Source organism: Copadichromis virginalis, linkage group LG9 (genome assembly GCF_057382275.1).
Source record: "Copadichromis virginalis isolate Kocher_CV1m ecotype Utaka linkage group LG9, C_Virginalis_male_GT1.1, whole genome shotgun sequence".
NCBI classification, from domain to species: Eukaryota; Metazoa; Chordata; class Actinopteri; order Cichliformes; family Cichlidae; genus Copadichromis; species Copadichromis virginalis.
Window position 1 is genome coordinate 14,766,796 of NC_140626.1, and position 24,212 is coordinate 14,791,007.

The 24,212-nt window shown below is 40.1% G+C and overlaps 1 protein-coding gene across 3 annotated transcripts; it reads right to left on the reverse strand.

Moving 5' to 3' along the window:
* Window positions 1–1,907: 1,907 nt before the first annotated feature.
* Window positions 1,908–22,355, reverse strand: LOC146701628 (E3 ubiquitin-protein ligase RNF31-like). Of its 3 annotated transcripts, none has more exons than XM_085467923.1 (24): window positions 22,135–22,354; window positions 20,162–20,367; window positions 19,213–19,359; window positions 18,950–19,105; window positions 18,806–18,862; window positions 18,512–18,647; window positions 17,694–17,855; window positions 17,449–17,599; window positions 16,997–17,148; window positions 15,988–16,124; window positions 14,651–14,875; window positions 14,185–14,526; window positions 13,496–13,681; window positions 13,202–13,408; window positions 12,933–13,106; window positions 11,732–11,830; window positions 11,179–11,268; window positions 10,897–11,011; window positions 10,608–10,720; window positions 10,139–10,249; window positions 8,154–8,202; window positions 6,732–6,828; window positions 4,550–4,715; window positions 1,908–3,395 (listed from the first exon to the last, which is right to left on the reverse strand). In XM_085467923.1, exons 2-24 carry the CDS (start codon window positions 20,363–20,365, stop codon window positions 3,348–3,350), a joined length of 3,324 nt encoding a protein of 1,107 aa, XP_085324049.1. In that variant the 5' UTR covers window positions 20,366–20,367; window positions 22,135–22,354; the 3' UTR covers window positions 1,908–3,347. The 3 variants fall into 3 exon arrangements, with proteins under 3 accessions (XP_085324049.1, XP_085324046.1, XP_085324050.1); XM_085467920.1 differs by having other exon boundaries at window positions 14,651–14,878; XM_085467924.1 differs by lacking the exons at window positions 1,908–3,395; window positions 4,550–4,715; window positions 6,732–6,828; window positions 8,154–8,202 and adding an exon at window positions 9,888–10,070 and having other exon boundaries at window positions 14,651–14,878; window positions 22,135–22,355.
* Window positions 22,356–24,212: the final 1,857 nt, after the last annotated feature.

A 24,212-nucleotide genomic window follows, 5' to 3' on the forward strand; every position in this document is an offset into this window, starting at 1 on the left:
CTCAAGCTGGTTTCTTGAACATGACAATGAGTTCACTCTACCCAGTGACCTCCACATGCACCAGACCTCAGTCCATTAGAGCAACTCTGGTATGTGGTGGAACAGGAGATTCACATCACAGCAGCCTAGAAAGCTGCAGCTGCTGTGATGCTATCTTGTCAATAAGGGCTAAAGTCTCTGAAGCATGTTTCCAGCAAGTTGTTGAATCTAAACCATGAAAAAGCAAGTATTAGCAAATTACTGGCAAGTTGTACTTAATAAAATGTCCAGTGAGTGTATATTTAGATTGATGTTTGTGTAACTTGTCCAGACAGTCAAACAGTTATACAAGAGTGTAGTTAAAGGTCCTTAGATCTTGTTTTAACTTGTCACCATAAGCGTAAGTTTCTACCTTGTAATAGGAATATTCTTTCTGGGTCAAAATGATGTGATAGTATTCATAAGGCATATGTTTGACATGTTTTTGGCAGATTGCAGGCCAACGAGTCATTTTTTGGCAGAGGCAGTGCGATGCCTCAGGAAATGTTCTGCTGGGAATTTGAGTCCTGCCAACAAAGTGAATGTTATTTTGACACTTTCCACCTACCTAAGCAGTGTTTAGGGTCATGTTCATCCACAATCATCATGGAAACAGTATTCCCCGATGGCTGTGGTCCAGAGGTGTGGACTCGAGTCACATGACTTGGACTCGAGTCAGACTCGAGTCATTAATTTTACGACTTTAGACTTGACTTGAAAAAATGTTCTAAGACTTGTGACTTGACTCGGACTTTTACACCAGTGACTTGAGACTCGACTCTGACTTGCCTGACATTACTTGAGACTTGACTTGAGACTTGAGGATAAAGACTTGAGACTTACTTGAGACTTGCAAAACAATGACTTGATCCCACCTCTGCTGTGGTCTCTTTCAGCATTGTAACTGCTACAAAGCAAAAAATGGTTCAGGAATGGTTCGAGAAGCACAGCAACAAGTTTGAGGTGTTGACTCGACTTCCAAATTTCCCAGATCTCGATCCAATCAGGTACGTGTGGGACGTGCTGGACAAACAAGTCCGATCCATGGACTGAACAGTTGGTAGCAACATGGGGACCAACACAATATTAAGCAGGTGATCATAATGTTACACCGGATCAATATATATATATATATATACTAACAGCAGAGATTCTATAAATGTTCAATGATGTTTTTTTGACTGAATGATTAATTTATTCTTTATTCTTGTGCCTTTTTTCCTTACCTTCAGGTCCTTTTAATAAGAAAATACTAAATCTCCAAACCATCAATTCACTGTAGTGTGTTTAAATTCAAGTAAATGTTCTTTAAACCCTCTGAATGGTTTTCCTTATCCTTAAAGTAAAACAAATGAATCTCACTGAAATACAATCACAGAATAATAACTAACATAAGATGTACTTTACATTTTAAATTTAAAAAGTTCTTTTTTGTGTGAACTTAAAGTTTTAGCTTGGACTTTTTTCTTTGATACAGAATTAATTAAATGTTTTATTTGATAACAGTTTTGCTTTCGCCTACAGGGTTTCTAAGTAGCGGTGCTGATGCATTCAGGAAAAAGAGGAAATCTCCTCTCCTTACACAAGTTTGTATCATTTCTTTACACTAACCTGTAATCTTATTGTTCACAAATGTAACATTTAAATTATCATTAAAAACAACACTTTAAAAGTCACATTTGGCTAAATTAACTGTATTAATGAAAACACCACAAAATCTGTCAAAACAAAGGACATCAGTAACTCCACTTTTGTTAAAATAATCATTCTATTTATTGAGATGATTTTCAACCTCATCTCCACCCATCGGTTATAAAGCAGAAAAAACTAGAAACTCTCAGACAAAATGTTAAAGATTGAAAAAACAAAAAAACCCCCCAAAAAAACCATTTTGGTTAATAAACGTACATTTATTCTGAAACAGACGTTTCCATTTTTTTAACTGGATAAATCAAACTGAGAGTTTATTACATCAAGAGCCAGCTCCACACCACAAATTATTTCCTTTCAAATCTTAAAATTTGTGCATCACTGCTACCTAAAAGGCACCAGACGTGAGAGCAAAAGAAAATCACAAATGAATGATTTTTTTAAAAACCCATTCCAAAGGTTTATCTCCTTCAAAATAAAACAACAAATTTCCAATACATTTAAAATAAAATAAACATGCTAATTAAAAACAGTCTGAATATAGAGAGGTGTACTACAAAGAGATAAACTGGTTAGTTGGGCATGGCGAGCTTTAAGTCAGAGTTTTCACTGTGATGAAGGTGGATCTCTTAAATGAACATGAACCCTCAAAGTGCTTTTTACTACAAGCCTCATTCACTTCAAGCACACACATTCATACAGCGCTTTTATTCTAACACACACACACACACACACACACACACCTGCTCTACCTCAGTGACCACAGGCTCAGTTTAACCTGCTAGATCACCATGGTAACTAATGCTTAAGGCAACCTGGTCCTGTTCTATGGAAAGCAGGACTCTGCTTATGGAGTTAACGTCAGCTTTAAACCTTGCTGTTCTTCTTACAGGGCTACATCGCCATGGTAATTTATGCTGCAGCTACACCAAAGCACATATGAAATCACCTGAAACAGTGCATCCATTCCCCGTGGAGCTCAGTGTTTTTAGTGACAGTATAAATAATAAGCATCAATCATTAAATGCAGATTTTTAGGAGAAACTTTATTTGTAGCTTTTTTTCTCCGTTTCCTGGAGTTTTACAGCAGTTTTATTATTCTGTATTCAGTCTGAATTAAACGACAAAGCCTGTTGAATTAATGGAATATTTATATTTCATTTATATTTATTGTATCCCGATGATGGTTTAACCTGTTCATATTTCTCTAAGATTACAGCTTTAGTTTCCTTCATATGATCAGCTGCTGTGCTGCCAGTTTTCAGTCCGCGATCGGTCACATGCTACAAACTGTCTGGTTTGATCATTCGAGAAGAAGCTCTCATCTGCTACTGTCACGTTAAAATTGAGGTTTTCTAGGCAAGGCTAAAAGCTTTCTGTGGCACTCATCTTTGGCTTCATTTTCTTTTAAAATATATCATTCATCTCTCTCAGTGACCTCTGATTGACGTAAATGGCATTCAATCATCTTGTGAAATAATGCGTCAAACACCACCTTTAATGTGAGCCCAGACCAGAAAGCTTCCATTAACAGAGAAAGTTGAGAAGCAGCAGTTATCTCTGACTGGGATTTTAGGTTTTGTCAAGCCAGCTAAAGCGGAGAAAGCCCAGCTTTGTTGAGCGTGCTTCATAGTACACTCCTCTGATGTGGATCTGGGTGGAAAAAAGTCTGGAAGTCTTCATTTGTTTCGAGGAACTTTTTCTCCAAGAGGAACCTCCATCAGTTTCTGTGGGGAGAACAGAAATCAGCTACATGATCTCAACCAATTAAGAAAGAGTAATTATTTGTAAAGGTTTCTGTGGAGAGTGGCCTTTGAACAGCAGAAGAAACATATGACTTGCTTTGACAGGCAGTTTCCTTAAATTCATTTCTGCTTTCTTTTTAAGGACAGATGCCGTGTGACTCCCCATGATCACATATTTTTAGTAACTTTGTGTCCATGTTGGAGTTTGTTTTGAATTTTTATGAGTCATATTTTTATTCCGGTGTTTTGTTTTTACTTGGTAAAGCGTATTGTACCTTTGAATTCTATTTTATCATGTTTTGGTTTTTTAAATATACTTTTTCCAAGATTTATTTTTTATATTTTTAGTGGCTCCTAATGTTTTTCACATTGTTAGTGTACTTAAAGATGATTGTAGTAATTTTAATTGGTTAATCAATGTTTTAAATACATAAAGTAATGCTGGATGTTTTATTATTGTAGCTGATTTTAATTTTTCTTGGTCATCTGTAATTTTATTTTACTGTGAACATTTTATAAATAAACTTGATTTTAGCCTCATTCACTCATATTCATTCATTTATTTATTTGATGTATTTTTTTATATGAATTATAAGTTAAGTTTGATGGATTTTTTCTGGTTCTCTTATAAGCTATTTTCAAATCAGCTATGTTTATCTAGCATTGCATTACATATATACTTTATATTTAATTATATTTTCTCATACTGTATTTATACTATCTTTACTTTCCATCCAACCAGACTTGGCGGACACCGAGTCGTTCCCAAGCCAGCCAACAGAGATGATCTGTGCAGCTGGTCCTGGGTCTGGCCCTGGGGCGTCCTCCTGGTAGGGCATGCTCAAACCGAGCTCCTCATTCTGTCTCTATGGAGAGCCCTCATTCTTTCAGTCACTACCCAGAGATAATGACCGTAGGTTAGGGTAGAAATTTTTATTTTAATTATTTTTTTAAATCCCCTTTTTCTCTTTTCTTTTAGTTGTTATTGCTTTTATTGACATTCTCAGAGTAATTATAGGACATTTTTTGGTTTGGTTTGGTCATCGTTTCTTTATTTTCCCCTGAATTATCCAAAGTGCCCAGTCCTACTGAACTCTCTTTGTCTGTGTGCATGAATACATTCATCGGCGTCCCACCTTGAGCAGTCGAGCTTGGTAAGCGTTGTCCTCCTCGCCCTCTCCTCGCTGTACGTCCACCTGGTACCTCTCACAGGCCCGAATCACCTCGTTGAGGTCGTAGATCAGAGCCGGGTCCAGAGAGTGAGCGTTTATCAGGCTCACCAGGTACTCCCTGTAGTGCTTACTGTGGGAACACACATGAATCTTAGAAGTTATCTTCATCAAAGGAGGCACAGATTCACCTGCAATATTTGATTTTGATTTTTAGGCGGTGTGTTGGAAACGACTTCACTCAGCTACAACCTGAACAATCCCAGTATTGACTCTGTGTTGGGTCTCGACCAACATGTGAGGAAACTATCTGACCACCACTTTACTCACAAGCTGCCGTTCAGCTGAGTCTGCTTGAGCAGGCAGTGCAGAGTGGCCCTTTTCTTTGGAAACTGCTGCCACAAATGTTGCCGTGACAGTGAACCTAAACAGTTCAAACTGGTGTGTCTTCTTGCCTGACCTGATTTACTCTCTGAATCATACTTTGGGTTTTAAAAGGAAAAAGCTGATGTTAGCCAGTTCCTGGCAGCTCTGAGCAGATACCTGGTGTGGTGATGAATTCTTTTACGGCGTCTTTGTTCCTGAACTCGTCTCAGTTTACCGTCTTCTAATGAGATTACAGTAAATCAGTATGGTATGTATTGGAATTTGTAAAATGTTTCAGTGTTGGGGAGGACCTGCGTACGTAGTGGTTCATCTGAAGAGGCTGAAGTGACTGAATAATGCAAGAAAAGAAATTCCAGCATCATCCTGTCTTTCCGGATCTGCTGGATTTCTTGAATGTGAACCCTGATAATCTCTCTGACAGAAGTTAAGACGTTTCTGCACCTGTGTGTATGATTTATCGCCGTCTCAAATGTCGCAGACTGTTTCCATAAAACAACATTAAAACTTCTTTTACGGTTGAACCTCAACTTGAACTAGAAGTTGAATTGGAAGCTTTTTAGGGACTTCATTGTTTAGCTCTATGTCATCACTCTTGGAGGGATGTTTCTGCTGCAGCAGGCAGCTGTTTTGAGCGGAAATTCTTTAAGATGTCACAACACACCACCAGACAAAGGCACAGCTGAACATAATGGAGCCACTGAAGAGTCACATATTTCTATCATGAGGTCAGACAGATCACAGTGGGAGCAAAAGCAAACGTTACTAGCGTTTCTCCCACGTGCAAATTGCTGGTTTAAAAAGAAGATTCGACAGGAGTGGAAAAAAAAGACAGCAACCAGAAAAAAACCCCAATTTGGACAAACTGGGACTTGAAGAGTGTCAGAGGTTACACGATGAGGGAGTCTTCAAGTTTTATTAAACTCTCAATGTGTGTCCCTGCTGGCTACAAACAAAGAAACGACATCTTATTCAGCCTCGGTTCCATTCATGCTAACATACTGCAGTGCTAAATGAAAAACTATAAACCAGCACAGAAGTGCAAATCACAGCATAAACATTCATCCTTACAAACAGCAAACTGGGCATGAAGGGAAATAAGAGCCGCTGCCTTTGTGCTGGAGTTAGAAAAAATACACCCGATTCAATGTGATGCTTATCTCTACACATGACAAAAAATATATATAAATCTTTAGTGCTGATTGAACCTTTATGTTTATGCTGGCCCTCAGTCATCAAAACTCCCATTTAAGTATCTCGATCACTTCCCCCTGTGTCACAAATCACCTGTGATGCTACAAGCTTCAGGGTACGGACAAAGAAAAAATACACACCAACAACTGCCTAGTAGAATAAAACCATACTCCATATATGTACAGTATACAATTATATGTAATCAGCAGTGCTATAACATGCACATGTGACACAAGACTGAGAGCACATGCTTCTATTTGATGGGAAGCTTCACCGTCACCACTGACAGGCTTTGACTCTTTGAACACAACAGGTCAATGCAGGACAGTATACAGGTTTTGATGAGCTGTGGAAATCACATGAGAACCGCAACCACAACAATGACAAAACATCTTCATGTGTAGAAACAACAGCAGCGCGTACAAACATATTGAGAAAATCGAATATGTTGAAACAGGAATTAGCCTAAGAGCGCTGTGAGTGGCGTTCTAATTTGAAACTTCCATCGAAGCAATTAAGATGCATGAAAAACTGTAAAAGGAAGCGGACGTGGAAACACAGATTCACTCACTCGCAGAGTCCAGCTTGTCCCGGCTGTGTTTTGATGCCACACGGTGAATCCACCTGCTGACCGCCTTCATCCTTCTGCTCCATCACACCACATTCATCTGCACCAAAAACACAAAGTCAATTAAAATGTATATAAAAACCACAAAACAACAACAAACAGTCAGTGAATTCATGCTAGAGCTCATTTATTAAATACCACCTGCATTCCTACGCATGGACACTAGAACTAACAGCCCCTTAACAACATCACTGTCATATTACATCATTCCTAAACATCAGCTGTAATCTTGTATCCATTTAAATATTTCTTATGTCTAAACTCCTTATTTACTGAATATGAGCAACATTATCATCATTACTATGAGGGTGATGAAACACCATATGGACCAAAGTATTGAGCCACAGGTGTGTAAAATCAAACACTTCACCATGTAGTCTGCCTTTACAAACGCTTAGGAAGGAATGGCTCGCTCTGAGGAGCTTGAGTGTGGTAATGCAACAGGATGCCACCACAGCAGCAAGTCTGTTTGTGAAATGTCTTCCCTCTGAAATATTACACAATCCGATTGAAGAGGAAGCATTTAGGCACCTCAGCGACTCGGCCTGGTGTCGGGCCTGACCGTTAAAGAGCGGATTACACCATGTGCTGAGGCATAGCTGCCGAGCTGCAAACCTCCCCCGCCATTAACAGCAGCACAAACGCTGTGCACCAGCAGCTTCATAACAGCTCCTGTTTGGTGTATAGCAGGCCCAGTACTTTTATCCATGTAGCGCAGTATTTATTTACAGAGCTCAATTTTCAGATATTATCATAAACAAATACACTGCTATCGATTTTCAAAGATCTAAGAAACAGACACCCTCTCTACTTTTAAGACTAGACTCTTTACTTTATGATAAAGCTTATAATAAGGGCTGAATCAGGTGACCCTGAACCGTCCCTTAGTGCATTGTGGGAAGTCCCTCGCACCCTGAGCCTATAAACAGCCTGATGCTATTGCAGCATGTCACTCAGTTTCTTTTCTCCGTTGTTTCTCTATGGTTGCAGCAGATGGCTGCCCTGCACTGTGTCTTCCTGTTTAAAGAATATTCTTCCTCCCCGCTGTCACTAAATGCTGCTCAAAGAGGATCTTCAGATTGTTCTGATTGACTCTCTAATATCGTAAAGTCTATGGTAAAATATAAAACACTCCCTCACAACTATTGTTGTGAACTGGATATGCATGAATAAAGGTGAATGCATTTATTTTTCTTTTAATGCTTTTATTGCCAAAGTTTGTTTTTGTTTTGCACAAATGAGAAATGAAATGCTCAGCATCCGACTTCGCTTCTCTAAACATCCTGAAAAGCAAATCCGACCACTTAATTTTCAGAAATTGTTCAGTCATGCCAGGATTCCCATTAACACAAAAAACTGTTTTACCGGTCTGAGCTCCATTAGAGGGATCCGTGTTGAACTCCACACCGCTCCTCTAAGGGCAGAAAAACAGATCAATAAACACGCTCTTTACATTTAGATCGGGGACGAGCTCATCAGGTTTAAACAAACCCTCACATACCATCCACCTCTTACTTATAAATATAATAGAGCCGCAAAGAGACGAGTTATTAGTGAGGATAAATCACAAAATAAAACTTGTGTTGTTATTTGTCAAAAGGCCAAATTCCTGGTGACTCAAAGGGGAGGGGACACACCAAGCACAAACAAAGTTCTATTTACAACAGGACATAGGCTCTATTTACTATATCTGGCACAGTGGACTGTATGAACACAAGGACATTTTGTTTTATCCTTTACAATCAAATCATTTTCCCTTTTTTTCACTGCCAGTCAGTTTATCCTCCAGATGACCTTAAATATCTTCATTCCAACACAGCTGATATTACATTATTTTGTCAAAGTGCATTATATTAGAAATACATTTAGAAAATTGGATAATGTGGTTTACATTGACAGAGTACACAGAGCTGCTCAAACAATAATAATAATTAAGCTGTAAAGGTGTAAGCTGGTTTGCGGGGAGAGCACACTAAAAAGAAAATGGACCTCTTTGAAGCCAGAAAACTATCTGTGGTTCTGTGGGACAAAGTCACAATAACACAAACTTAACTATTCCAAAACCTCTTTCTCCTGATCATCGCGAGAGCCCAAGACGAAGCATTTCCTCACCGGTCCTTTTGTTTATTCACTTCTTCTCCTCATGATTTCTTTGATAACATTTATCATCTATTAACAGCTTTACTTTCAGCATCTGTATGAAAGACGCTGCTCGACTTTACTTAAATCCCACTGGTAGTGAGATATGAGCTGGAGTCAGGGTAAAAAAAAAAAACGAGAAATGTTTAAATATTGTTGTGGGAGACATTTTTTGTGTTGTTGCCTTATGTGTGCTACTAAGGGTCACTTTATAGTATGGTGTGTTTATGGGACTGTATTTAAGGTAGACACATGTAATTAGCGCCCGGTGTTATTGGTCGGAAGAAGCAAACAGATTGTGACCGCTGCGCTGTTGTGATGAATGACGTTGATAAAGAGACTGTGGAACAACAAATACAAGTGATGGCAGTGCAATAATATGTTAAACAGACAGGATGAGTACGGCTGGAGTTATTAGACTGTGACAAGTTTCATTCATAACAGTGGCGTCGTGTCACCCCTGCCAACGAACACCTCAGTGGCTTTTATATTCCATTTCGAATATCAACGTTTTTTCTGGTTAATCTGCCCTGGATCACCTGCAGGTCATTTAATATGCTGCTGCTAGGCTCACTACTGGGTCTCACACCAGATCCACCACTCGCCGGCTTCCTGTTCCAGTGCAGCTTTAAGAAAATGAAATTGAGCTCTTTTAAAATATTCACCTGAGGTCAGCTGACACAGAGGCCTCCTAAAGGTCAGCTAAGTCACATGTTTTGTGGCAGTTTCTGCTTTTCTGCAGTTCATACTCTGCATTTTGATTCTGTTTCCCTTACTATAAGTTTCTGCAATGCATTTCAATTCTTTAAACTCTGCATTGTCTCAGATTATTTCCTGTAAAGCGCTCTGTGATTCCTGTCAGTATGAACAAACATTTCTCGCCCGCTGTCTGCTTCAGCTCATGGCCGACTGCCATCTGCTTCAGGTAACACAGGAACTGAACCATCTCTCATGGAAAGCAACAGTTTAAAATAAAAACAATTTACTGGGTGAACAGCAGAAGAAAATACATGTGTGGTTTGTGGTTTTTAGCTCAGCTGTGAGAGGACAGGTGGAGCAGGATATTTTAGAGAGTGGAGCCAGGTGGATTCAGCGGCACAGCTGTCAGCTGATATGTAATCCACGTAGGTCAGCTGCAGCTTCCTGTACAACAATCAGCAATGCAAATAATGCAAACAATGCAAAGAAACATACATACGTGAGCGTCTCACCTGTAGAAACGCCTGTAGTCTGGGAGGCTCCCAGTCTCTAAGATAGAAGAGGCAGTCTCGAGGGTGATGAGCGTGCAAGCAATTGAGAGAGCAGTCAGGCTTACATTTAGTCTGCAAAAAAAGGAGCAGCAGGTTTTAGTCAGGTTAAAGAAAATGTTACACTTTTAACTAAAAATTGCAACACTTTAAGATGTGTAATATTTGTCTAAATATATCAGTCTTAAACCAAATTGTATGAATTTTCCAGACATTAGAAGATGAAGAATGAACCAGAGGATGTGTCCTGAAACAAATGAGACTGCAACCTGCAGCTTGTCTCATACAAAGCACATCCTCCCAACAGGCTCAGCCCTCTTTCTAGAGCTGTGATATTATGGAGAATTGGAGCTCAAGCCTACATGCCACTGATATGACAAAGAAAAAGGGGGCTGTCTACCATACAAACATTCATCCTATAATTCACCCTCACCTTGTGGTAGGGGTTGTTGCAGCCACTGCAGAACTGGTACCTGCACTGCGAGCAGCTGAAGTGCATGCAGCCGCCCTTCGTCAGAGCGTACTGGAACCTGCAGTGAGGACATGCTGCAGGAAGATGAGATAAGAGCGAAAACAGGAACAATTGGCACAGATGAAAGCACACATTCAAACTGTGTGTCTGTGTGTGGTGAGGGAAGCTGACTGATGTACAAACAGAGGAGCCAAACATGGAAATGAAACTTGTGGTTGTGGTTTTAGGTCGAGTCTCTGGCAAGCCTTACTAATTCCGTTGTCTCTCAGATAGCCAGCCAGTCCCTGTCTCTGGTATTCCGGGTCATTCTCCCTCTTCCACAGTTGGAACTGCTCGCAGGACACATCCTGGTGCTGAGGTTCCCACTGTGACCAGAGAAGGGGTTAATGATTTGAGTGCTTCCTGTACTGAAGTGGCAAAGTTTCAAGGTTGCATGTGGAAACTTCTGAGACCTCTTCCTTATTTTTAATCAAATGTAAGATAAGATAGACAGCTCCCATGCACAACGGAAAATATTTCAGATTATACTCACAGGTTTCTTGCACTGAGCACAAAAACTCTTGTGGCAAGACAGGCATGTGACCTTCAGTTGGTCTCCCTCGTTGATAAACCCAGACGTGCACTGAGAAAGACAGGAAAGAGAAATGCAATAAAGCTAAAAATCCCTATTAGAAAAGGCTAAAAGATCTCTGCTTGGTTTTAAATAATTTTCTAAAACAACAACAAAAAAAACAACTGTAATCTACAGCACTAACATCCAAAGTTCCTAATTCCTTATTCTTTTAATGTTTTCAAGAAAATTAGTTTGTTTCTTTACTTAATCTAACTCCATATATAAATTTCAAACAACTGCTACAACTACAGGATAAAACTAGATTATTTTGACTCTGAGGTGCGTTCAAGGATTGTCTGTCCTTGTCTGGTTACACTGTCAATAAAATCCAGGCTTCAAAGACGGAGCTTAAAATAACCCAAATTATGTGTTGTATGAAAACTATGGAATGCAAATTACAGGGTGGAAATCTGATTGTTAAGAAGATTAAACGACAGGGGCGAACAAGCAGACTGCGTTACGGTGAACTCACATGACAGCACCACATGAACTTGGGGTCTTTCATGAGAGCGTGCTCGGTCAGCTTTTTGTGGAACAAGTCGTACACCTCAGGCTCCAGGCAGTCCCTCAGCTGGAAAACAAAACACGACACGAGGCGTCGCCGCGTCGTTATTATAAGACGAAAAACAGCTGCAGGTTTTGATACTAGTTTAATGTCATTTTGTGCACTTTAAACAAAACATCTTCCCCCTCTGAGCACTTCACCCTGTTTAAAAATGACTATGTTGAGATAAATGCAATTATCATGCATGATTACAATCCACAGCATCTTCTAAGAATATCTTAAAGAGCTAAAAATCTGTTTACAGATCAAATTCTGTCTTAATAGCTGAAACAAAGCTCCATTCTCCCATCAACCCACAAATAACCCCAGTTTCATAATTTCTTCATAAGTACTTATGATCACATGGAGAATCAGATGCAAACTGAAATCTTGGCCCTTGTATCTGCAGACGACACTAAAAGCCCCTGAAGTGTTCCCCACAGCCTTGCATACAGTCAGGAAAAGATGTTCAAGCTGCAGTTCGTGAGTAAATAATTATAGTACGCTTAATCTGTTTATACAGCTGTTTATATTGCACATCTGTTTAGGCTTTGGGAAATATGATTGAGACTTTGTCTGTAGTTATTTCTCACATGTAGCAGGAGACAATTCACATCAGGCATGTTGTCGTCTGTGGAAATACTCTGAGGGTTAGGCAAAGGCAGCTGGAGCTGAGAGAGGCAGGACACCCACTTTACTACTAATTCAAGCGGCCATTATCCCCTGTGCTTCTCTCACATCAACACAAAAGGACACGGCACAGACTTTGTAGCAGAGAGAGTGCAGCTCAAAGTGTTTATTATGTGATATGATGCACATGCGCCTCCAACAGGAAATATCTAGAAGAGTTCAGGGCTCAGTGAACGTGTGAAAACAGCTTTTCACAGGCGTGGGGAGGGAATTTGAATCCGGACTGCTGCACTAGTGCCATGTGGCACGTGGTCTCTTGCTCATCCACTGAGCTAAAGTGTTGCTCAGAAATGCCTTTTATTACTTTAAATATGCTCTGTGTCATGTATTTGTAACAAAAATAAATGACCTGTTTAAAGATGCATCTGGTGTCTCTTGTTAAAAATCCTATTTAGGACTTTTCACGTTAACGTTTCCGGCACATTTCCTCTGAGTTCACCTGTATATCCAGCGTGGAGAAGTAGCTGTCCAGCTTCTCTGGGTCGTTGATGTCGGGTTCGCAGCAGCTGGGACACACCATGTCTCGGATGTGTTTGTCTCTCACGGCGATGGTAAAGTGGGCCTTGAAGCATTCGAGGCACACCGAGCACTGACAGGACGTTAGAGACTGCATCTGGAGTACCAAGGGGAAAAGAAAGAGACTTTAAGAGCTGTGCATTAAACATAACTGGTTGCTGCGGAAACAGATCGCTCTCCCCGATGACCCACCTTGCTGCGGGGGAAGATGCTCAGACAGATGGGGCACTCGTTGTTGAGGAGACGCCTGATAAAATCTCTGTCATGTGACTCCTTCACGGCTTGCACCACATCCTCCAGGGAGTAGCTGACACCCGGCTCTTGGAGCAGCGACAGGACGAGCTCGCAGCGCCCCCAGCTGGGCAGGTCATACAATGCCAGCAGCCGCCTGCACGTCCTCTGAAGGGAGCAAGCCAGGTCAGCACAGAGGTTTATGTTAAAATGAAAAAGATACACGTCAAAACAAAAATCTCTTTCTAGTCAAACCTGTTTGTCTGGGTGTGCGGGATCAATCGGCGGCTCGGGCTGGGCTGTCCAGATTCGCTGGTGGAAAGCTTCCAGCAGGGGGCGCTGAAGCAGAGACAAAGCCCCCTGCATCTCACCTCCACTCTGCCGCAGGGCCTCCTCGCATTGGGCCACATCTTGGAAGCCCAGAGAGTGAAGCTCCTTCATCTTCACCCAGCAGGAACAACAAAAACAAAACAATGAAACAAAGGAATCACTTTAAATGGCTGCAGTGAACATAAAAGACTCACATCAAGAGTCTTTACACTGCTGATAAACAATATTAAAAACAGGCATTTGCTCTTTCACCAGTAAAGAGGTTTGAATCTCACCAAACAACAGGTGAGAGGTCCCAGCAGTGTAGTGAAAACTGGGAAGTTCCCAGCAACAACTTGGATTTTTTACATTTTCATTTTAATCCCTGTGAAGTTTAAGTTATAACCAACCACATGTTGTGGAGAAAAGCAAACAGACGTTTTTGGATTTTGAGGTGTGTCAAATGATTTTCTTAAATCAAAAGAAACAATTTTCTGTCGTAATTCACAAAATATTTGCAGTATGAAGGTTAAAAATAAAAAGAGTCCTTTTTGAGATAGAAGGAAGAAAAGTTCATACTTTCTTTTAACAATAAATATGTATTTAAAACTTTAATGTGCTTTTAATTGTCCCACCTTTTCTTTGCGGTCTCTCAGCAGCTCTCTCACGGCTTTGTCGGTTTCTCCTCCTGTTTTCAGCCACGCCAGCTTGGCCTCAGCTCTGGACAGCTTCATGCTGTCACCTATGGAGGTCGGACCGCTCTTCTCGGACTCGCCTCCGTCTCTCTCCAGCACGGGCTGCGTCCCGACACGCCCCATTTTGTAGTTCAGTTGGACTGAGGCGGCCATGGCGCAGATTTCATCCAGCAGGTGAGGCAGCTCTGAGGTCAGCCAGTCACAGGGGTTAACGTTGCTGCCACCGCACGCGCCCAGAGCGGCGTACACCTCCTCTGGGCTAATGCCTCGCTTTTCTGCTTCCTGTGAATGAGAAACGTAATGCATCTTCTCTTTTCCAGCGTTTCAATTCTATAATATTGTAATTTATTTTGAAAAATGTCATTTAAATGTTTTGAGGTGAGTCTGTGTGAAACGTTTGCCATACTCTGATGTGACGGACAAGAGCGAGCCCGTCTTCTTTCATCGTCTTCTGCCTCTTCAGCTCCAGGTTGACTCGGGGCTTCGGCTGTGGCCGGTCCTTAGGTCCGCACGGCGTCTGCTGGAGAGACTGGGGCAGAGAAAGTCCACCAGAATCTTTAGGGGACATGTTGCACATCTCACACACTGTGGAGGCCTTGGTGTTAGCGAAGGTGCAGAATTGGCAGGTCCACTGCTAGAAGAAGAAAGAAAAGCATGTAAAGCAAACACTAACAAAAACTGATGACTTCAAAGGCTTTGCTGGGACACCTCCATCCTCACTTAAACTAACCTGAGTGTAATCCAAGTGAGAATGGCATTCGTGCTTTAAGTTATGTCTGACATTATGGTAATATTTTCATGTGTAGCTTAAACTTGACTTTAATGCTATAAAAAAAAGGATTAAGTCCTCCTACTATCTGTGGACAAGGTCTAGATATCTGATTGGTAGGTGGTGATTCAGGACGTCATAATGATCCTGACCATGATGATGATGACAATATGGATCCTGGTCTATTGACTAATACAAGAAAAACTGACTATATCTAGAGATAGGTACAGCTGTTAAGCTTAAAGAACAGCAGGTGTAAGACAGAGGCTACCATGTAAAACAGCGGTCCCCAACGTTTTCTGCGCCACAGACCGGTTTAATGTCAGACAATATTTACGCCCAAGACAAAAACTGTGGTATTTTGTAAATATAATAATAAATGAGAATTCACTGTGTAATTGTGTAACTTTATTAGCAGCGTCCTCCTAAAATGCGCCAACTACATCCTCCTCTCTGGTCGCTATGGTAATATGTAAATATTTCTTTCAAAACAAGACGCACAACTACAACACGGGAAAAGACCCAGGGAAACTGAGTTAACGATAAAAACCCTGAAACACAAATTTCACACCCGGGCCCAAACAACTCATGTAACTGGTACCGGTCTGTGGGCCGGGGTTGGGGATCGCTGATGTAGAATGTCTTACAAACAAGGTCAAACCTAAATATATTGTACATACGATGAAACAACAACATGAGTTAGCCAAAAACATCTCAGAAACATCTAATCAGCAGAATAATTTAACAGCAAATTAATGTTTTTCATTAATCGGTCTTCTTATGAATTCTCTACTTCACTGAAAACCCAACAACAAGTGACTGTAGATAAATGTGTTCCCCGCAGAGCTAAGACTAACAGAAAAGGTTTTCATTCAGCAGGAATCTGTAGTCTCAGTCTGTGCCAACGCTCAGCACAGTAAAGACTGAGAAAATAAGAAACAGGTTAGTAGCGTTATCAGCAGCAGGAGACAAACCTTTGCGTCAGACAGAGATCTGAGGATGGACATGTCAGAGGAGACCGGAGGGCGAGTGGCCAGACGGGGGCGCTCACACACCTCGCAGAGGATGCTGCTGCCCTGATTCATCACAGTGCAGCTCTTACACTGCCACTCTGAGAGAACGAGCACCAACACAGTTCAGTTCAAATCAAATAGTTTTCAAACTTTAACATATTATGCAGAATATTTATGTAAAAACAAATGTTTCCTCCATAATAAGTTAAAGTTCGGTGCTTTTAATAAATTAAAAGCATTTCTACTTTAACTCGAGGGCACAGGGCGTCTGAAAATTAAACTTAAGCCTTTAAGTCAACCTTAATGGCACCTTAAATAAAATTTAAGACAAAACTTCCTGAGGCTTGAACTATTCCTTTCACCACCAGGGGGCACCAGTTACCAGCGTGTATCTCTTTTCAGCTGCCCACTCATATTTAAGAGATTTCCTCTGATGTGACCTTGATGACCTCCCTAGTTTAAAAGAAAGGTGACCTTGACCCTTGGCACCCCCCTAGTGATACAACCTGGTATTACATGCAGTGCAGTGCATGAATTCTTTAACCACAAACGCATAGTGTTTGATGTTATTCTCTTGAAAGCTTTAGTTAATTTTGAAAGGTTTCAGCTCTTTTAAAATACAGAAATTTACTATAAATACCTTTAAAAAATATTGCCTGAGTGTGTGGGCAAATAAGTCAAAAAATACTATGTTTATCTTAAGCTATATCTTAAGTTTCATTCATCCTCAAAACAGGGATTCCTGTCCTTAGTGGGAACTTCTAGGAATTGGTTTCAACCACAGAGAACAATAATAATAAATAACAATTTCCAACCATTTTTTCTTACACTTGGATCTTCCCCTTTTTCTAAAATAACAAAGAGGGTGGATAAGCAAGTGAACTTTAAACTCTATAGGGCCTTTTATAAGCAAATGTGTTAATTCACAGACACCCTGTAACCTGCTGCGTGTGTAAACCTTTGCTCTTACCTGCATTCGGCGATGCAGGAAGTGACATGGTGCTTTCCAGAACAGTGGACACAGCTGTGGCGAGTCGAGGCCGTTCGCAGGTCGTGCAGAGAACGGCTCGCATCTCGTTCACTGTAGTGCAGTGAGAGCACTCCCACGGGGACAGAGACGGGCTGAAAAGCAGCGGAGAAGGACAACATTTTTTTTCAGCTCCTAACAAGAACACGTCTTCAGCTAATCTTCATTTCCTCCACAGCTGCAGATCCCCAGATGTGATAAAATACATTGTTAAGACATTTCAGGGATCTCTAGAGACCCTGGTGTTTGATTCTCAGCAAAAACCTTTGGAGTTTTGATCAAACAAAGTTGATCCTTTATTGTAACAAAGGAAATGGTGAACAAATCCAGCCTGTGTCCTTCCTGGCTTTGATCTGCTGCCAAATAAAGAGCTGAATGTGGGTTTCTCTTCTCACCTGGATGTTTTAGCAGGTGTAGTAATGGTCCTGTTGTGCCCTTTACGATCAGGGTGGGAGTGGTACAGCTTGTCGCACTTCAGACACAACCTCTGGAGGCATGTGGCGCAACGAGCATGGACAGCAGAAATTCCACAGATGGTGCAGGTGTCTGCAAGAAAAAGACGAAGAGTTAAAACAGTAAGCAGCAAAAAACAAGCAGAGCCGAGGTTTGACTTTTGTTTTGCAGATGTAACTCGGCCTACTTTGTTTGGTTTGCTGTAATTTGTCCCTCTTGTGACTGGCTCTGTTGGGGTGTCGGTGGAAGAGGTCATCGCATGCGTCGCAGAAATGTGGATTGTCACATGACGAGCAAAACAGAGACGCGTCTCCGCCGCACAAACTGCACCCGCTCACTGCAGCAGAGCCTGGAGACAAACACGAAACAGACCACATTTTTAAAACATATCAGGTCGTTGCCATTTTTCACAAAATTTAAATACATCCTCAGATAAACAACACCACAAGATATTCCTTACATTTGACTCTTAAATACATTGGTATACTGAAGAGTTCATGGTTTACTCAGTGTCTGCAAGATCCCAAAATCATCTCCTCTCCACCACTGTGCCCGGTAGGTGTCATGAGGTGTTTGTGCTGATATGCTGAGTTTGGCCCACTCTGTCCAAAGGACATTGTTCCAGGAGTCCTGTGGTTTGTTTAGACGTGTTCAACTTTGCCATGTTCTTCTTAAAGAGAAGAGGCGTTCTCCTGGCAACCCTTCTAAATAAGCCATACTTGTTTTTGTTCTTAACGTAATGACGCAGTGTAATACGTGATATGGAAACTTTAGACCTGAAAGAGGGTGTACTTTTATTTTACCATAACTGTGCGTCTTCAAAAATGCTATACAAAGTTTATAAATTGCTTCGGAGCACAGCAAAGTTTCTAAAAAAGCTTCTTAACTTTGTGGCATCAAATGAAGAAGAAACTAATTTGGTTAAGAGTTAAGAAGAAAAACTGCTGGAATGAAAAAATAAATAAAATAAAAACTCCCAGGCCATCAGGTGTGGCAGTAGCTGACCTGTTGTAGGTTTTGGCACCAGAGCAGGTTTAGGAGGAAGAGGCAGGATCAGAGGTTTGTCCCCCTGCTGCTGCTGCTGCTGCTGCTTCTTTTCCTCTACGGGAAGCTTAGCCACAGAGTCAGTCACCATCTGAGCCTTAACAAAAATAAATAAATATCAGCATGACAAACAAAACGAATGAAGTCTGAAAAGGACAAACATTAAAAAACAGATTATCTTAATTCAGCCTGTTTTTATCTTTAATGAACTTAAATGAACTTTTCGGCCGACAGCCTTTTGAAACGTGTACACACCTTTGGGATGACGAATGGGATGATTTCTTTGAAGTGTTCTAGGTGAGGATGAGTGCCCTGAACAAACAAACATAAGAAAATGGAACATCAAAACTGCACGCACATGTTACCGATGATCAGATCTGCTTAGGAGTCGATACAAACCTTTACTATCATATCCACTTCCGTGCGTAGCGTCATGACCTCCAGCGTCACCGCTGCGACTTTTTCAGTATCCGGATCCTCGACTTCGTCGGGAAAGCTGAGGCCGTCGACCTGCTGGTTAGTGTAACCGTAGAGATAGAGGACTCTGCGGCCTCCCTGTGGACCAAAACCCACATTTCAATCCTAATCTTTTAAACAAAACTTAAAGGTTCTCAGTCAAAGTTTCTGCACAATCTTTGGACACGATGGAGTTTTTTCCTCACTTTGATGGCATCCACTGTAGTCCTGAAAACAGGATTGTTGTGCTTGACACTCCTCCAGTATCTGGGTCTGGTGGGAGAGGTCAGGTTACAGCCATACTTCTCCAGGATGCTCAAGGCTTTGATGAATCGATTCAAAGACTCCAGGACCTGGTGAGAAGAAAAATTAGTATTGATGTTAATCAGTTTGCCTCCATTATTCCATCCAAATGAATTATTTGTGATGATTTAGTTAACAACAATGTTACAATGAATCACAGCTAGCAGATGAGGCTGGTATCAAATGCAGGTTAAAAAAAGAGCTTTCATATCCTATCCTATTCATATCTCCTGTGAATTACTATGCAATACAATACAAGCATCCAGGATACTAATACTTGTTTCTGTTTCTCTATGTCATAGACATTGAAGTGTTGCAGTTTTGCTGCTGAAGCTATGCTATATCCCATGATATCGATACTCAAACTTGATTACAGAAAAGAAAAATGCTCCAAACACTGACTTTATTTTAAGCTCCTGGTTCTGTGTGACATAATAGAGAGGGAAATCCCTATTCGGCCTTCTCAAAATCTTTTACAGAGGGGTAACCAAACAGAAACAAGCTGACATAAATGGGGAGGGGCTAACAGCTCGTTTCAGACAGAGGATGAACTGTCAAGTCCCAGTGTAAAATGCATAAGGATTATTTTGAATAATGAATGATGCAAAGCTACTGTAGCAGTTTAAGATTGGAACAAATTTACTAACAGAAGCCACAGTGCTGAAGATAATTTTTCACTCCCCTGTGGATATCTTCATCTTTGTTTTCATCCAAAAAAATCAAAGATAAGTGTCACAAAATCTTTTTTCCTTAATAAAAAAAAACAAAACTGAGTAGACCTTTGGGGATCAAACAGACACAGAAATGTTACATCAAACTGCACTAAAGCGATCGTTTAAGAGAAAAGATTACCTCCTGTTTGTTACGACCTGCCGAGTTCTCCTTCAGCATAACCTCAGCTGAGACGTGGCGGTACTTCTCCGACAGAGGCAGCTCGATAGTGGCCATCGTCTGAACGTCGGCCTTCACTTCCTGAGCTGAACCCGAGGACGAAAGGAGAGACTGGGCTCTTCTCCTGGCCTCGTCCATCTGGACGGACGCAGGACTGCTGCTCATTGCTGTTAGAAAGAGAAGAGAACTTTTTAGAGATCGTTCCAGGGCTTCAAAATCGAGGATCAGCTGATTTATTTGGTTTGGAAAATCACTGCAAATTCGCTGTTATTTTCGGTCTGTGAGACGGTTTTTGTAAAAGAAATAACTGATTAGAGGAAAACATAAAAGTCACATTAATGTGCGGCGAGACTCAGCAAAGACTGCCAGAGGAGATCAAAAAGCTAAACTCACAGTGTAACCTCCAAATTTCAAAATACATTAAACCTCAAAATTCCGATAGCGTTTTGTTAAGATGACCAAGACACTCAGTTTATTATTAAATATGATCTGTAAACTACTGTAATAAAGCTTTGCAGGTGTGGCTGTCTGCAGGTGGAGAGCAGGTCCCCTGCTGGTTCCAGCCACGCCTCATTCCACGTTGTTATGCAGGGACCGTTTGAGGCCTCGGGCTGTTTTCTGTCTATCTTACCCTGCTTTCCTGCAGGGTTAAAGATGTCCAGCTTATTGGTGTGTCTACTATGTCAAAGTTCAGTCATGCAGTTTTTATAGATGATTTGTATTTACCAATAACAATCAGGATAAATAAAGATAATATATAAATCATTACCACAGCATCAATATAAGGACCCAAAAATGTCAGCAGATTACTGAAATTATACAAAAGCTCTACAAAGGTTCCCCACAGAAAACTAAATCAGGAATAAGAGTGGAAAGTTGTTTCTGCCAGTGAAAAAAAACAAAAACAAAAAAAAACACTTGTAAGTCAAAAATTTGGGTTAGATATTGAAATTTTGAGATAGTAAGTATTAATCTTTATTATGGTGGCAAAACAAGACTCCATACCTGAGAGCCACAAAAACAGGTATTTACTCTAAAACATCTGTAGGAACGAGGTCAAGTAGTTTTCTACATAACAAATTTTAAATTGACTCTCAAAAAATGATGCTATAAAAACACCTAAAAAGTTGAGCCCTCGTCTTCACTTGAAAAATGACTTTTGAGAAGTCTAATAACAGCAGGGACCTGAACTTTCTGACCTTTCCCATAACTCCTATTATGAAGGGCATCACTCCATAGTTTCTTTTTTATTTTATTTTTTTATGTGAGCTGGTCAAATAAAAGGAATTTGATGAAATGACCCAATACACGGAAGTCAAACACAATGGTTTCATAACAGTGATTACCTGAGTTACCACCTGATTTTTAGACGTTCTTCAACTACATAGTATTAACGCCTGATCACAACTTTTCCACGTGTTCACAGATTAAATACTTAATATACTTTAACAAATACTTATCCTTAAATTAAAAAAAAAAAAATAGCTAGGTGCAAAACTTGCAACCTTGTTTATTATTTTAAAAATCAATCCAAAAATGGCCAATCCACACTGAAAAAGGACACGAGTGGCAGAGGAAGGATAACAACAGGAAGGATCAACATTCAGGTAAATCAAACAGTCATCGGTGACCTTTATAATTGATAATTTCACTTTTAATAAACCATGTGATCTGATGGGAAAGTCCAGGCTAATCATAGTTTCAGAGGTAAACAGTTCAGTATCACATCACAGTCGCCACTTTAAATCCGCTCCCTGCTACTTTCTGTACAGTAAAACATCAAATTAACTGGACCCGACGGTGGATTTTTTTGTCACTTTGACCGTCTTGAAGTCCCAACAATAACAATTCACAGCAGCTGAAAACGAAACTCTAAAAACAGAAACTTTAACACAGCTCCATAACTTAGCTTCATATCTGATCAGTTAACTTACCGCCTCAGCTGTTCTGGCCTTCTTTTAACGGTTATTTCTGTCGCCTCTTCTCCGAATAAAGTCTTTACATTTCCGCCAGTAAAGTCAGCATGTTTTAGATTTCAAGCCAGCGGTTAGACCCTCTTCTACAGTGAGCTCCTTCAGTCTGTCTGAAGCTAGCTTTATGCTTTAAACGCGGAACTCCTCCATACTTCCGGTCTGATTGTGATCTTTTCAAAATAAAAGCGGTATTCCAGTAACAGTAGTCATGAAAATGATTAACTTTACTATGTATGTATTTATTTATTAAGCTCCCAGTTGTATCATGCCTAAAAAAAATTTAAATATTTAATTAATTATGACCAGCGACCAAATTATTAAATAATTATTTAATTAATTTTGTAAATATTTCATATTACATTTTTGTTAGTTGTGACACATTTTACCAGCTTTTTGGACAAAAAAATGTGCCTGAGTCTGGTATTTTATTATCTGTACTATCTGTACTGAAAAATAATCATCAGTGATGCAAATTTGTATTTTTCATTAGTTATTGCATTAATTTTCGTTGTTTAAAACTACTAAATTATTTAAAACTACTAAATTAAGAAAACCTAACAAAAAAAACATCCCCTCCACTCTCGCTGGCCAGCTATGAAAAGTGCCATGGAGTTTTCTAATATCCTCACTTTACTACACAGGCGTGGAAGTTAATATTTCTGGAGCTTTACACAATCACTGTGATTTGAAATGCACATGTAATAAGACATATTATTTAACTTGGGCTGTACCAACGCATGTTAAAATAAATCTGGGTTGGTTTGGACAACTTTAATTGAGGCTCGTGAATTATAATGAGCCGGACATCCAGATAAGATTCAGGACGACGCTACTAATTACATTTTTGTTAGTTGTGACACATTTTACCAGCTTTTTGGACAAAAAAATGTGCCTGAGTCTGGTATTTTATTATCTGTACTATCTTTGAAAAATAATCATCAGTGATGCAAATTTGTATTTTTCATTAGTTATTGCATTAATTTTCGTTGTTTAAAACTACTAAATTATTTAAAACTACTAAATTAAGAAAACCTAACAAAAAAAACATCCCCTCCACTCTCGCTGGCCACTTAATTAGTGACACCAGCTCAGCTGCTTGTTAATACTAATATCAAATGAGCCAATCATAAGGCAGTAACTCGAACTGAGCATGAGAATAGTGTAAAAGGTGATTTCAGTGACTATGTCATGGTTGATGTTGCCAGATAAGCTGGTTTAAGAAACTGCTGATCAACTGGGATTCCCCTACAAAATCCTCTCTAAGGTTTACAGAGAATGGTCTGGAAAACAGAAAACATCCCGTCAAAGGCAGTTCTCTGGGTGAAAATGTTGATGCCAGAGGTCAGTGAAGAATGGCCAGACTGCTTAAAGTTGCTAACAAGGCAACAGTAAATCAAATAACTTCTCATTAAAATCAAGGCATGCAGACGATCATCTCTGAACGCACAGCACATCGAACCTTGAAGCAGATATGCCACAGATCTGAAGGCAAAAGAAGGTCTAACTTGGTACTACCAGTGAGTGCCACTTTATTAGGTACAGCCACATTTTTATTTAGGTTCATTTTAAGTGAGTAAGTAATTTCCCATTTATTTTTCTTTTTTCTAAAGTATAGTTTTCTTTTATTTGACTTAAAAGAAATGTGTCAGCTCATAAAAACCTTTGTTTTATATATTTAATGTTTCTCAAGTTTCTTGACCAATCGAAAAAGAAGCTACTGTGCAAAGTCACGTTCATTTTAGCACAATCTTCTAGAAGTATATATATTACATCCAACGTCATTCATTAATTTTGCTCTTACTCTGATGACTTGTTGACTCCTTGAACTCCATCAGCAGATTAAGCTCCTTCATACAAATACAAGACAAAAGACGCGTTCAGGATGAGGCAATGAAGATCATAATAAGTAATCACATTTTGTTTAAACCACATGACTTTTTTTCATTGGCTCAGTTTCATTTTCTTTTTCAGTTTCTTTTGTCAAAGGTCCTTTAGGGGTGTGAAAGAAATCAGCTTTATACTGTAACTGACGTGAGGCT